Below are 14116 nucleotides of genomic sequence, written 5' to 3' on the forward strand. Positions count from 1 at the left end.
TAAAATCTTTAAACAACTTCTTCTCATTAACCAAAAGGCTCAGAGTGTAGATATTGGGCCTGTGACATGCTGGGATGAAGGACTACCAAGTTTGTTCAAATGAATGACCTTGACCCACTTTAAAGGTCACAGGGGTCAAATATGTTAAAATATACAAAGGACTTCATCTCAATAAGCAAAAGTCTATGAGTGCTCGATATTGGGTCTGTAGCATGCTGGGATGAAGGGCTATCAAGTTTGTTTAAATGAATGACCTTGAACAACTTTCAAGGTCACAGGGGTCAAATATGTCAAAATCTTTAAATAACTTCTCAAATACTAGAAGGCCTAGGGGGCTAATACTTGGCCCATAGCATGCTGGCATGGAGCCCTACAAAGTTTGTTCAAATGAATGACCTTGGCCCACTTTCAAGGTCACAGGGGTCAAATATGTTAAAATATACAAAGGACTTCATCTCAATAAGCAAAAGTCTATGAGTGCCGATATTGGGTCTGTAGCATGCTGGGAGGAAAGGTTACCAAGTTTATTTAAATGAATGACCTTGAGCAACTTTCAAGGTCGCAGGGGTGAAATATGTCAAAATCTTTAAATAACTTCTTCTCAAATACTAGAAGGCCTAGGGGGCTAATACTTGGCCCATAGCATGCTGGCATGGAGCCCTACAAAGTTTGTTCAAATGAATGACCTTGGCCCACTTTCAAGGTCACAGGGGTCAAATATGTTAAAATATACAAAGGACTTCATCTCAATAAGCAAAAGTCTATGAGTGCCGATATTGGGTCTGTAGCATGCTGGGAGGAAAGGCTACCAAGTTTATTCAAATGAATGACCTCAACCCACTTTCAAGGTCACAGGGGTCAAATATGTTAAAATATACAAACGACTTCTTCTCAACAAGCAAAAGTCCATGAGTGCTGATATTGGGCCTGTAAGATGCTTGGAGGAGAGGCTACCAAGTTTGTTCAAATGAATGACCTCAACCCACTTTCTAGGTTTGGCTTGCTTTTTGTCAGATGACCGTTAAGGCCCATGGGCCTCTTGTTAAAAGTTCGCAAGTATGTGTACAGTTGTGAATAATACAGCTGGTCAACAGTCTCTATGAATCCATGAATGGCTTGTCCTGGTCTAAAATGATTCCTGCAGGAATGCTATAACAACTTGAGTTTGCTGCAACTGAAAGCTGATTCAAAATGATACTAATTAGCCCCAATGATCACGACATCGTGACAAGAGCACAGGCGTATGTATCTGGAAAGTTTAATCAACTGGAACAAAAATCCAGTCCATACATGTCAGATTGAAATGTGCGCGGTTCACAATATCGCGATATTTGAAGTGCAAGTGAAATGTCTATCACAAGTGAACGTTCCTACATCTTTACAGTCACATCACGTTTAGAGAAATACTTCAGTGCTTTGGCTCATATGGACTTTGTTGAGCTTCTACAGTACAGTTAGTAAAGTAGAGTGATCTCCCGTATAAATCGATTGCATACAATTAAATATCAGATGCAGAAACTAATAAAGAAGTCTTTCAGTACAGTCTGCTGAAATCATTCAGGATATTGGATTATTAGATTGGTATTTTTATTTTAAGAAAGAGAGAAAAAACGAGTACATAACATGAAAACGAAGTACTTTTTTATCAGTTTTAGCGTCAACTTCGAGGGTTTTGAGGTTGCCAATAAAATGAACTTACGGTCTCAAGCCTCTTAGATGCACTTTATATTGCATAACAATATCTCAAAATATCAAATATAAAAAGGAAATGACAGTGACCTCTACAAACGGTCACAACCGTGAAATTTGTTAAAACACCTCATAGGATGTGAAAGCAGGCATGTCACGTTTTAATGTCTGCAATTAATAAAAAATTCCTGGAATTATGAACCATGATACAGCTTAAATGTTTAAGGAAAAAACATGACAACATTTGTGAAAACTCATAGAACTGGAATCTTGATACAATTGGCATAGAAGAAGCAGGACAAAATTGCGAAAAGAAATTTCTTTAACACTTATTCAAGTCACAGGGAGCATAATCTGTTTAGAACAAAATACAAAAAAATAAAACCAACATTATATATGGCCATACATATAGCTATAACAAAATTGCTTCGATGTGAACTGTCGAGATAAGTGATGCAGGTTACATGAACCTCTTGTTTGACATGCATACTTTGATAGTGCTTGTTTGTTATCGTTTAAGGTGATGCTATTTTGTCACTCTGGAGAGTCAATACACCCAAGGATTTATTAAATGTAGTAGAAAAGGTCATCAGATGCTGCCTGAACATTCAGAAGAATTGTGGAGAATGGAAAACTGATATTGGAGTTATCCTTACTGTAAAACTAGGTTTGTTCATATTTTTATTACATTTTTTTTTTTTTTTTTTTTTTTGCATTTTTGATGAAAATGGCAATAAGAAGTTTCTTATCAAGTTCGGATGGAGTCTTGAAATGGTCCTCAGCAAGTGTCAAATGTTCAGCATAACAGCCACTATGGGGCATTTGAAACATATGGTTGCCACATCATGGTTGTCCTGATCCACCCTACTTGAAACATACTTAGTACTGACAGAAGAATTCAGTTTAGATAGTTATTACTAGTGGTCCTTACCAAGTGTTGTTTTATTTTGGGTCAGCCAGAAACCAAAGAGCAACAGGTTTTAACATGAATGCAAAACCACGGTTTTCTAGCTGGACATAACATATTTTGATATTGTCAAGTTCTACCAGTTGACTTTAGCTTTAAACTTGTTGAAAATGACCCTAATGCAGCAAAGTGTTCTTATTTTTCTGATTGGTCCAAAGCCCTCAATGACTTTCATTTTTCGCTTGAATGCTTGAATGATATTTAACCAAAATTGGTCTGAAAAATCATCGTGGATGGGGAATCATTTGTTAAATTCAGAAAGTTGATTTGATCCCTAAGGACTTGCGGTCCAGGCCTCAAATAGGACAGTTTGACAATATCTAGCTTCAAAACGCCACTCCTTAATGCCTGGATATATTTCATTCAAATTTGGTTTGGAATATAAATGCAGGTGGGTTAGCATTTCTTTCATTCAGAAAAAGTATTCACGACTTAGAGACCTGGGGCCGGGGCGCCAAAAGAAGTTAGTCAATATTTTGATTCAAAGCGCTACTTTTCCTTAACAATGCTAGATGGATTTCAACCACACATCATTATAGATGGACAATTAATTCTTAATTTCACAAAGTTGATTTGACTCCTAGGGAATTAGGGCTGGGGAAGTTAAGCAATATTTTGCTTCAAAACAATACTCTTTCTCAATTTCAACAAAATTTGACCGGAAAAAAAATTAAGGAGGTGACAATGATATCAAACGTGCCTGAAGTGATCCCTAGATTCATCAGATTAGTTAGAATAACATCAGCAAATTCTGTTGTCTGTCTGTTCTTTCATCGATTGTCAAATTACCATTATGGGTCATGACCCTCTTGTTTACATTTGCGACTATTTCTGAAAAACCACTGAATCATTTGAATGAAATTCTGCAAAATACAAATGAACAAATACAAATGAACTGTTAACAGATCTCTTTTCTTCACTGTCTATAAATCTTTTCGCATTTGCAACTATTTCTGGAAAACTACTATAGCACTTTTATTGAAATTCTACCCTCTACCCACTAACCCCCATTTTGTAAGCTTGGATATGCATTGAGCATTGAGTTGACATACATCATTCCTCTTTTTTCAAGTCATAATCGTTTTACCTAACTCGCCGGATGCTTTCATAATCACTTGATACTACTGGTCGTGTTTTGACCAGTAATAGTTGCAAGGTATGAATAAATTGAATTAAACGCCACAGCTAAAATTAGTTTATTGACGGAAAAAACGGAAAAAATAACATTTGGGATCAAATATGCGGCCTAGTGAAAATACAAATTTCGTCTTTATCTAGTCAATTTTATCATCTCAAATGCAGCTATACATTTTGAAGCAAATACGCAAATACACTGAAGACATAAACTACTTGTGTTTTACATGTATTAGTGCGAATATAAGCTCATATCCATCACTCCTACTAACATAATTTTGTACCCAGGCATAGCTTCATCTAACACTAGTGTCTGTCACTTAGACCCAATTACATATGCAAAATATTGTTTTTAGGTTATGTATTGTTCTTCCTTTTACAGTATATTGGAAAAACTAATTTATGTATTTTCTAATGGTGACAATACAATAACCATATTAGTGCCTGTACAAAGACACTGACATAGAAATTATCAAGATTTTAGTTGTAGATTGATGATGGAAAAAATAAGCATTTGAATAGAACTCAATGTAATGGAAAATTCATTTTTGCCATTTCATTGTTGATCATATTAAGGTCAAACTCTTTCACCTCGAACCTCCTAAAAATCGAATATTCAGCCTAAGGGCAGAGGGGTTAGGCCTAGTATGGAAAATAGAAATCAATCTTTAAATTTTTACTTTACTCCTTTAAAAAGATATAATTCACATGCGACGAGGCATTTATTTTTACACAAATTTTCTATCATTGTGACCATTCATTGAAGAGAAGCAAGACGTATGGACATTTTGTTTAATAATTTCATTTAGGTATATCTGTGGGAAATACACTGGTCACCTTTCTTGGCAATGACACATTCCGAATGTACGTAGAAAGGGGGCAACCAGTGACTGATGTCAACACTGCGGAGAGCTTCTGTAAATCCGGATACATTGTTCTTTCCCCATATGTATGGGAAATCTGCAGGAAACCTCTGTTCACGTTTGAAGTACTGGAAGATGGCGAGCACGTGAGGGTAAGACATTGCAATTGATACAAATAATATATACCTCCAGTACTGGTGTTTGTGACTTTAAAGTGTAATGGAATCACTACCATATTTCTTTCCGTTCATTCATCTGTCTGTCTATGATTTTGTGTTGGGGAAAACCTCGGAAGACCCATCATGTAACTTATCCCACATAGTAATCTTTTTCTGTCCGATTTTTGTCCTTCCAATGTCAACTTTTCCATTTAAACGATTTCTTTTAAATAACCAATGGGCCAAACGACATGGTATTTCGCTGATACATTGCGAGGATGTAGCTTTACAAATTTTGCTTAAAGAATTAACGTTGACCCTAATTCATGGTAACGGAGGTCGAATTTGTTTGAACCTTAAACCAGCTTTTCTGACTTGCCGTCAGTCACAATAGTATGATAGATAGCTGATAGGTGCCTAGGATAAAGCCCGACAAAGTTTGCGAAAGGAATGACCTTGGTCCATGTTCAAGGTCAGAGAGTTCAAGATCGTTTAAACCATAAAAAAAAACTTCTGACTCACCAAAAGGCTCAGAAGCATGGTATTTGACTTATACGTTCCAACGATGAAGCCTGAAATATTGTGAGAGAAAAACAACATTCACCTAGGATCTGGGTTATCACTGTCACTGTTAAGTATTGAGTATTAGAAGCTATTAGTTATGGAAATTGGTTAAAATTGATTAAATGTGCGCACATTAAATGCCAATCGGATGTCTTAAAGTACACTGAATCCAATAAAACGTTTTCACGTGAACTTTTTTAATTGTAACTTTTTGTATACTACTGTTAATATTAATACTATAAAGTTGTGAATGCAAATGATGAAGTGGCGCGCTTTTTGTTCACTCCCGACACTGTTCACACCGACAGATATGCAATGGGTAAACTCTTGAATTCTGCACCTACAATCACCGGTGTTGCCAATACAGGTGCTTTTTCACCGAGACGTGTCCTTTATAAAGTGGCCCGTCCCACATACTTACACATTGGAAAAGCAACATTAAGACACTGCGAAAATAAGTTCGTTTACAGTATTTCAGGTCACAGAAGTCAACTTTTTGAAAACCTGTAAAAGATTTGAAAATTTGTTTACATTTGTATGAAGTGCATTGGAATAACATAGTATAGCAACACTTAACATATGAAATTTTTTTATTAGTGCACTGCTCTATCTAAATTTTGCCATTTTAACATATGATCTTTCTCATCCTTTCCATAGAATTCAAAATAGCATCAATGCAAGTCTCCGACGGACAAATAAGTATGTAGAGTTTTATTCATTGCTTGACTCTGATGTATCTAACTCTAAATTTTTGAAGCTATTTAAAGGTCACGGATGCATTACAATACTGAAATGGCTAATCTCATATATGGTACATATCTTATGTACATGCAAATAAACATTAGGGAATAAAAGGCATTGATGCAAGGTACAATAAAAAGAACATTAAGATGATTATCACAGATGTCTCAGAGTTTTGAAATGGCCAATCTAAAGCCCACCTGGTCCACCAAGGATCACAAAACTTGTAATACATTACAAACCATCCAAAGTTAGGCAACTTTTCCCCTAAAACTTCCTACTATGCAGAATTTGACCAAATTCGGTAAGAAGAATTCTTGGTGGAAGGAACAAATATTTCATAAATGATGAGTGTAGACCCCTACTTCTCCTGTAGGAATGATTAGTTTGGGCCTAAATTTGGTCTGAAGTATCCTCGGGTGAAGAGAAATCATTTTTGTATAAATGTTAGATCTCAACTCTCTTTGGGAAAAGGTTAGGTACAATGGGGGAAAATAGCAAATTCCTCTGTAGGAACACTTGTATTATGTCCAAATTTAGCCTGGTATCATTTACTGAACTTTTGTATTTACATTGGGTTTCGGCCCTCCAGGTGCAGAAGGGACATGGCTTTATCGTGAGATTAGAGCAAATTCTTTGTAATCATATTATTCATGTAGTAAGGACTGCATTTTGCCTAAATTTAGTTGAAGGGGACTCAATTTTTTATAGACCTTATTTTTGTTTATTTAGAATTCCTTTTCCTTTCGTTCGGATGAAGCAATTTCGGCCAAACAAAAGCAGATGAGGGAAACAGGCCTTTTAGACCTTTTGTTTCTTGTTTTCCTTGTTCCTGTAAAGGCAACCAGCAGCCGATATTCAGATGGTATCAGTTAGCCCTGAGGCGACAATTCTCGTACAGTCATCTGTGGATGATCTTCATGTTCCGTCTATCGTTGTTGGTTGGACACCTGTGGCATTATATGTAGTATCCCTTGTATAAATTTTTCACACTCCATCAGTGGGAAGCTTGAAGCTTGTTTGAGATGATCGTGAGGGGAGCATACTTGTACCAACTTGTGTAGCAAAAAATTTCGTGTATAGTCCTTACTTAACATTTTCATTAAATATGAAAATAATGTTTATGGCACAGGTATTATCCATGAAGGACGATTTTAACCTATTGGCTCCAACCATAGAAATTACTCCTGATGACGAGAGAGATGACACTGAATCTGTTGCTGCACCTACAAACTATCTTACAAAGTTTAAGGGTAAATAATTAAAAAGCAATTAACAAATTTCTCTGTGATTTTGTGTAATAGAAATTAACATTTTTGATATCTTAAAATTTCCTCAGGGAAAAATGCCTAGTTAACAGGCGAGTTTCACAATTGTAAAATACATATGAGTTACTTCCTCATGGAAAACTTTGTTTACTCAATTGATATTCTCCGTGATACAATTTGAAGCATCTGTCAGTGAAAAAACATCAGCTGATAACAGAATTTTTGATATCACCATCAACAATATCCTACTTACCTACATACCTACTACTTCCAGGGAGCAACTGATAACTGATGTTGCAGTGATTAGTTTAACATTGAGCAGTCAAATCTTTGACGTGTTGGTCTCTACCTTGTTTTGTCGTTCCCCAACACATGACTCAAGTTACTTAAATTTCGAATTTAAAAATAAATACAAGCTTTAGAGAATATCTTATCTAAATTGAAAATTAACTAACGAGAGTTTGATAAACATGATAAACAACCGTCACTCGCTAGGAAACCTCTATATCCTGAATATTTTGATGAAAATTATACATCAATTTGAGTACAATGAATTGATATATATTTGCATAAGGCTGAAAGGCTAAGTTAACTGCAATTTTTATTTCAGTAATAAATATCATAACTTTAGTGTGCATATTCAATTCCTACACTTATCTTTGTATCACCTTACATGGACTTCAAATAATCCTACCTTCCTTCCCCAATACTCACGTATAAACTCTCGCATTACATAACAACCTTTTCACTTTATGGCGAATCAACTGCTTTTCCTTTATTCATTTACCATACTCATATAACTTCAAACTTATTCTCAAAATATATTACATTGCACAACCATAGAGAAAAAGATAGCGTTAGACCAATATCTTTATCTAAGGTTTTGATTAAAATCAGTCTTTATTAGATTAATTATTAACAAATCAATAAACATTTGTCGTTCAATTTATCAGTCTTTACATTTAACTTATACTGCTTACATTTTTGTTATGGCCCATAAAAATGATAAATATAATTCATTCACAGGGATCTTAACAATTGTATGTTACAAATCCATCCTAATGACCGTGTTTGTTATGTAAAAAATAACTAGAGTTACAAATTGCCTGTTATAAAACTATTATTTCTATCGAAGTTTAAAATTAAAAATGAAAACATGTATATGATAATTTGCTTTATGATGATTTAAAGCAACAGAAACTCTTTCAATTATCTCATAGAAAAGTGGTTGTTGGTACATCAAGATCCTATTCTATTAAAGCATTCGCCGAAAGGATTATCGGGGCATGTCTCTAAAATATACTTTCTGATTTTTAATCACCAACTCTTTATCTAAAATTAGACCGAGATGTACCAAAATATTCTTAACTTTTTCCTAAAACCTCTTTTACAGGTCGGAAACTTTCAGTTGGATCATCAGCCAATATAAAGATTATGGCAAATCGTTTACAGAGTAAGGTGAAACGCCCAGCCATGACCGATGGAGCGTCTACATCTGATGTTGCTGTCACTAGTGCCAGTCCATATTTATTGACTGTTGAACCCACAATCACTTCACCGGCAACCTTTCCATCTTTGAACTCTGTTACTTCAAAAGAAACCATAAACTTAGTGACACCATCCCTTGGTGATAACTCAAGTTTACCAAACCAATTAAACGTGGTACCTACAAACATTAATAACTCAAAGACGCATCAGTCTATATCAAATCCACTCACCACTCAGCAGTCATCACCTCAGGCCAACAAAGGCTTAGCCATGGGAAGACTTGCAAAATGTAAGACAACTAAGAATTTAAAGGATTTTCTAATACAAAAAGAAATAACATGAAGCCATTGTAGCAATATTGAGTAAACCGATTGATTCCAATGCCCAAAGTCCAAAGCAAAAAAAATATACTCTACAAAAAACGTAGCCCCTCCCCTATGCACGCTAGCTATAAGAAAATAATGGAATATTTGGTCAGGTATTGCATCAAGAATGATCTCCTTTCTCGACAATCTACCCTAAATTCAACCAAGCGTGACAATGTCATGCCACATTTAATGCAAATTCAGAGGGGTAGAGCGATTGCGATGTTGATGGATGGTCTCTATACACGTTTTCATGTTAATGGGTAAGTTTACGATCGTTCCAGTAGCGGTCGCCCGCGTGTAACGGACGCACGACAAGACAAGGCGATTCGATTGTCGTATTTGCGTAACAGATTCAAGGCTATTGTGGAGACTTCGTCGCATTGCTTAGGTAGTCATGGCAAACCCATAGTGCTCTAAATGCCAGAAACCGCTTGCGTGCAGTACATTGGGGCTTCTGTAATGGTTTGGGGAGGCATCTCCCTTGACGAAAAGAACCCCTTCCTCCAACCACATATCCTTCCACTTCTCAGACGTCATAACCTAATTTTCCAGCAAGACAATGATTGAACGCAACGTTCAGCCTCTCAGCCATTTGATCGCAGCATGAACACAAGAATGGAACAACATTCCCTTAAAGCGAGTTAATATTCACATGATTGCAATGCATATGAGATTCCGTGCAAGGATTCGTGTAAGAGGTCCTCACTCCAAGTACTGAAGTGTGATTTTGTTTTTCGTGGGTATCCCGCTTTGAGTAGCTACTGACGACACGAGTGACGTTACACATTGTTTTAACATGACACAGTTTTGTATGTCATATTGAGTTTTATTAGGCATTATTTGCTGTAACTAGAAAACTGAACTTTGTCAATTCAGTCTCAGTCTGCATTGTTGGTTAATATGGTAAATAAATACAAAAAAAGCTTACAGATATCAAATAATTTGAGATACCTTCAAAACCTCGAATAAGTTAAATTCATGTTAAGGATGGAAAAAATACACATGCACTATTGAGATTCACTTTTGTATTTTAAGATTTAATTAAAATTATTGAGTCGCCATTCTTAAATAGGTACATGAACATGTGTTTTATTTGCAAGCAAGTAATACACTTACAAATGCTGAATTAGGTGGCAAAGTAAACTTTTATTTTGTTAGAGTACCTGCAGGTACCCCATTTTATTCTCGGTGTAATGCATAAAATGTACCTCCTTCATAAAATGTATTCAGATACATAAATGATCAAATGAGACTGCATAGAGGCTTGTCCTCGGAATCAGATTTTATACTTCTAAATTCGGTTTTTATGACCACTTTGATCTGAATAAATCAAGTAGTTTTGGGCTGTATCGATAGCTAAATATAAATTAGGATGGAATTGTGACGTCAAAAAACTTGTATGAATGTTTTCTTTCGAGAACCTTGGAATTGCATGAGTCATTTGTAGACATGTACAGTTTTTTGCTCTGCTGTGATACTGATGCTGCCTGCCCTAAAGGTTTCCTGTAAGGTAAATAATGATTACATACTTTTTTTCAGTACGGAATGTGGCTAAACAAGTAGCACAGTTAAAGTTGGACCAGTCCCTTCGGCTCTATGTATTGTCACCTGTATTAAGAAAGGTAAAACAGCATTTCAAATGATTGATATAAATATATATGTGTATTAATATCCCACTTGTTTAAAAAAAAATCATTATTTTAGAAAATACAAAGTTCAAATGAAGTACATTGATTTAACGTCCAATGTTACTAAGGTCAGGTGTGTCAGACACTCCAAACAACTTGATTTTATCACAAGGAAACCCTTATTTTCATTGTTTCATTTATTTATTCATTGTTTTATATTCATATCTACTAAGACACACAAGTGAATAGCACCTTTACATGATTTAGAGGTAGATACAGTATTAATTGCATTATACAGCTTATTCATCCTTCTAGGACTCGTCAGTGATGCTTAGGGCCGAAACCAGCCCCATAATTGAATAAATTTCGTAATTTTCATACATCAGATAATGTTGGAACAGCGGCAAGTACGTGTGTATATTCTGAACCTTGCCGTTAATCGAATAAATTAAGCCATGACAGATAAACATGAAGGAAACATGAATTATCAGTATGATTTTCAAATACATCAGTAAAAGAAAGGATTATTTGTGCATAATTCATTTGCAAAGATCATTAGATGTCTGACTGGCGGTCTAGATAAAGTGCCTCTCGTTGTCTGTTATATCAACAACTTTGGTCAACCTAATGGGTACCACATCGAAAAAAGGAAAGAATGCGCCAAATAAATTGACTAGATGAATATTTTAATTCATTTAAACAGGTTTCTCTTGTTCAGTAATTAAGAAGAATAGTAGAAAAGAACAGGAAATCTCCAATTTACATAGACCAATATAAATTTTAAATGGTTCAGGTGCAGTTTGTGGGTAGTTCAATGGATCTATATGAATAATGACCTGAAAAAAATACACTTGCAGATAGATGACAACCAGCCATTGGAATACCTGTCTGAGATGAGGAAAGTGTCAATTGCCTTCATGAACTTAGTTCTGAATGAGGACTTTGATGCCACTATTCTGCTACAACAAGTGTTTGACACAGTGTATTTACAGTCCAGCATCATGCATGGTAAAATATTGTTTTTTAAACAAACTACGATACTTATTTGCAAGTAAATTCCTGCCCAAAAAATGCCCCTTTCATGTTTGCAGAATCAGCAAGTTTTTATATTTTAAGCTGAAAGTAGTTCACAAATAAGTCTTTCTCAAACTTTAATACTTAATTTTCAAACTAGGAGAAGGGGCTTATTGGGTCATCTTATCCAAACGGTCAGGATGATCTATAACCATTATGGTTTGTCTGTCGTCGTGCCCTACGTGAAAACTTTCCATTCAAACTTATTTTCCAAAAATTAAAAAGTCTTTTGCATGCTGAGATGAATGGATACCAAGTGAATGACCTTGATACTCTTTAGAGGTCACAGAGATCAAATATGTACAAGTTAAAATTTTAAATAGCTTCTCACTAAAGTTCTTTTCAATTGTGGTCAAATTTGTTAACATCTTCAAATAATTACTTCTCAATAACTAAAATGGGCAATGATGCTGATATTAGATTTGTTATGTGCTGGGATGTAAGGCTACAAAGTTTGAAATAAGACATCTTCTTCAACCGACTTTGTCTCGATATTCTAAAGGCTATTGATATTGGGTTCTATAGCATTATTTCATGAAGACGTACCTGTTGTTTTCAAATTAAATTACCTTTTATCCACTTCCAAGGTTATCATTAATGAATAGTTCCTTGGTCGTGGTATTTGTGAAGAAGCGTGCTTGATAAATGGTATCTGAGGTTTGCAGAAATTGACACTTAAATCGTCTGTGTAAGCGTAAGAACACGTAAGCGATTCATTCAGTTGGGCCTCTTGTTTACCTTTACTGTTATGATATTCAGAATTTGAACTGTTTTCACATTTTAATATTTGTTCCTACGACTACTGTTGCTTTTACATCATATATAGATCTTCAAAGCTAGATGACCATTATGGCCCATTGGCGTCTTGTTTGTGGATAAATATGGCTTGTTTAGTATTCTGTCGTAAACACAATGGGGCATCATATCTAAAATAAATGCCTTGCAGGCTGTTATGTACTATAGTTAGAATAGGTTAGAATTATCAACATTGGATGATACTTCAATGAACATTTTTCATGTGCATTACATGTGCAAAAGAGGTTTTTTTAAAAATAAGAATATTCTTTATTTTCATATGTTGCAGGGTGTTTGAACAAGGCTTTTCTATTTGATAAGGTGAGGAAGTTATAGACCTGTATTTTTTGTCATCGTGATAGTCCATCGCCGTGCGTCGTTTTTCATTCAAACAATATCTTCTCAATAACAAAATGGCCCTGGGTACAATAAAAAATATTGTCCCAGGATGCTGATATTACCTTGTCAACATTTCAAGGTCACGTGGGTTAAATGTGTTGAAATCTTCTCAATAACACAAACGAAAGCTCAACATAAGATGGTGGGCTACAATATTTCTTGATATGAATTACCTTGACCTACTTTCAAGGTCATAGGGGTCAAATTTGTTAAATCTTCAAATGACTTCTTCTCAAGAACCAAAAACTGTGCTGTGATTTTTACCCACGTTGGTTTCAAATACTCGTTGGTGAATCAAGGGACTTGACTTCATAACCTTCTCAAATAGTGATAATGCTAGAATCACAAGGTATTTTTTTACGTTTTATCTGTATTCAAATTTCAAATTTAGTTTTTGGATCTAATGTTTTCAAAAGGCCTCCAGATCACTTCTGATTGTTTGGAGATCATTTTAACCCAAAAATCAGTTTCAATCTAGTAACTTGAATATACAATTTGTAGGTGTTTTATGAAAGAGGTAAGAGAACTGGTGTAATTTAAGTTTCCTAAACGATTATCAGGCAATTGTAATGGATCTTCTGTTTGGAACAAATTAAACCCTTTATTTTTCTAATGTTAACCGATTTCAATGAGGTATATGCTTTGATACCTTGTGCACTTTTATTTGATCATGATTGTGATATTATCTCATTTTATTAAAAGTCGATGTATTTGTGATACGAAAACCACAGTGGAACTTCCATTAGCGTCACGAAAATACAAACTGCATAGGGAATGGCTTTTTACTGAGTATATACTCAACAAACAAAAAAACGCACAATTAAATTATTCAATCACTACCCTATGACATTATGGAAAATTTGTACAAAATTTTATATCAATGTGAAAGGACAAGCCTACTCTTTACAATACTCTAGAACAAATTGACACTTCAGTACCTGGTGTGGGCACCTCTTGCACGAATTCTCTTATGCATTGAA

The 14116-nt window shown here is 35.1% G+C and overlaps 1 protein-coding gene across 1 annotated transcript in view; it reads left to right on the forward strand.

The window, feature by feature from the left end:
• The window catches only part of LOC132544204 (adenylate cyclase type 10-like), an 81266-nt gene that overhangs the window by 24742 nt on the left and 42408 nt on the right, over positions 1 to 14116 (forward strand). The window contains exons 4-10 of the mRNA XM_060207772.1: positions 2210 to 2356; positions 4600 to 4805; positions 7249 to 7369; positions 8778 to 9161; positions 10780 to 10862; positions 11726 to 11876; positions 13027 to 13058. Coding sequence (XP_060063755.1) covers positions 2210 to 2356; positions 4600 to 4805; positions 7249 to 7369; positions 8778 to 9161; positions 10780 to 10862; positions 11726 to 11876; positions 13027 to 13058 — 1124 coding nt within the window. The remainder of the gene's footprint in view (positions 1 to 2209; positions 2357 to 4599; positions 4806 to 7248; positions 7370 to 8777; positions 9162 to 10779; positions 10863 to 11725; positions 11877 to 13026; positions 13059 to 14116) is intronic.

This window comes from Ylistrum balloti, unplaced genomic scaffold (assembly GCF_031769215.1).
Source record: "Ylistrum balloti isolate Yb309-2 unplaced genomic scaffold, AGI_CSIRO_Ybal_v1 Utg369782, whole genome shotgun sequence".
Lineage (NCBI taxonomy): Eukaryota > Metazoa > Mollusca > Bivalvia > Pectinida > Pectinidae > Ylistrum > Ylistrum balloti.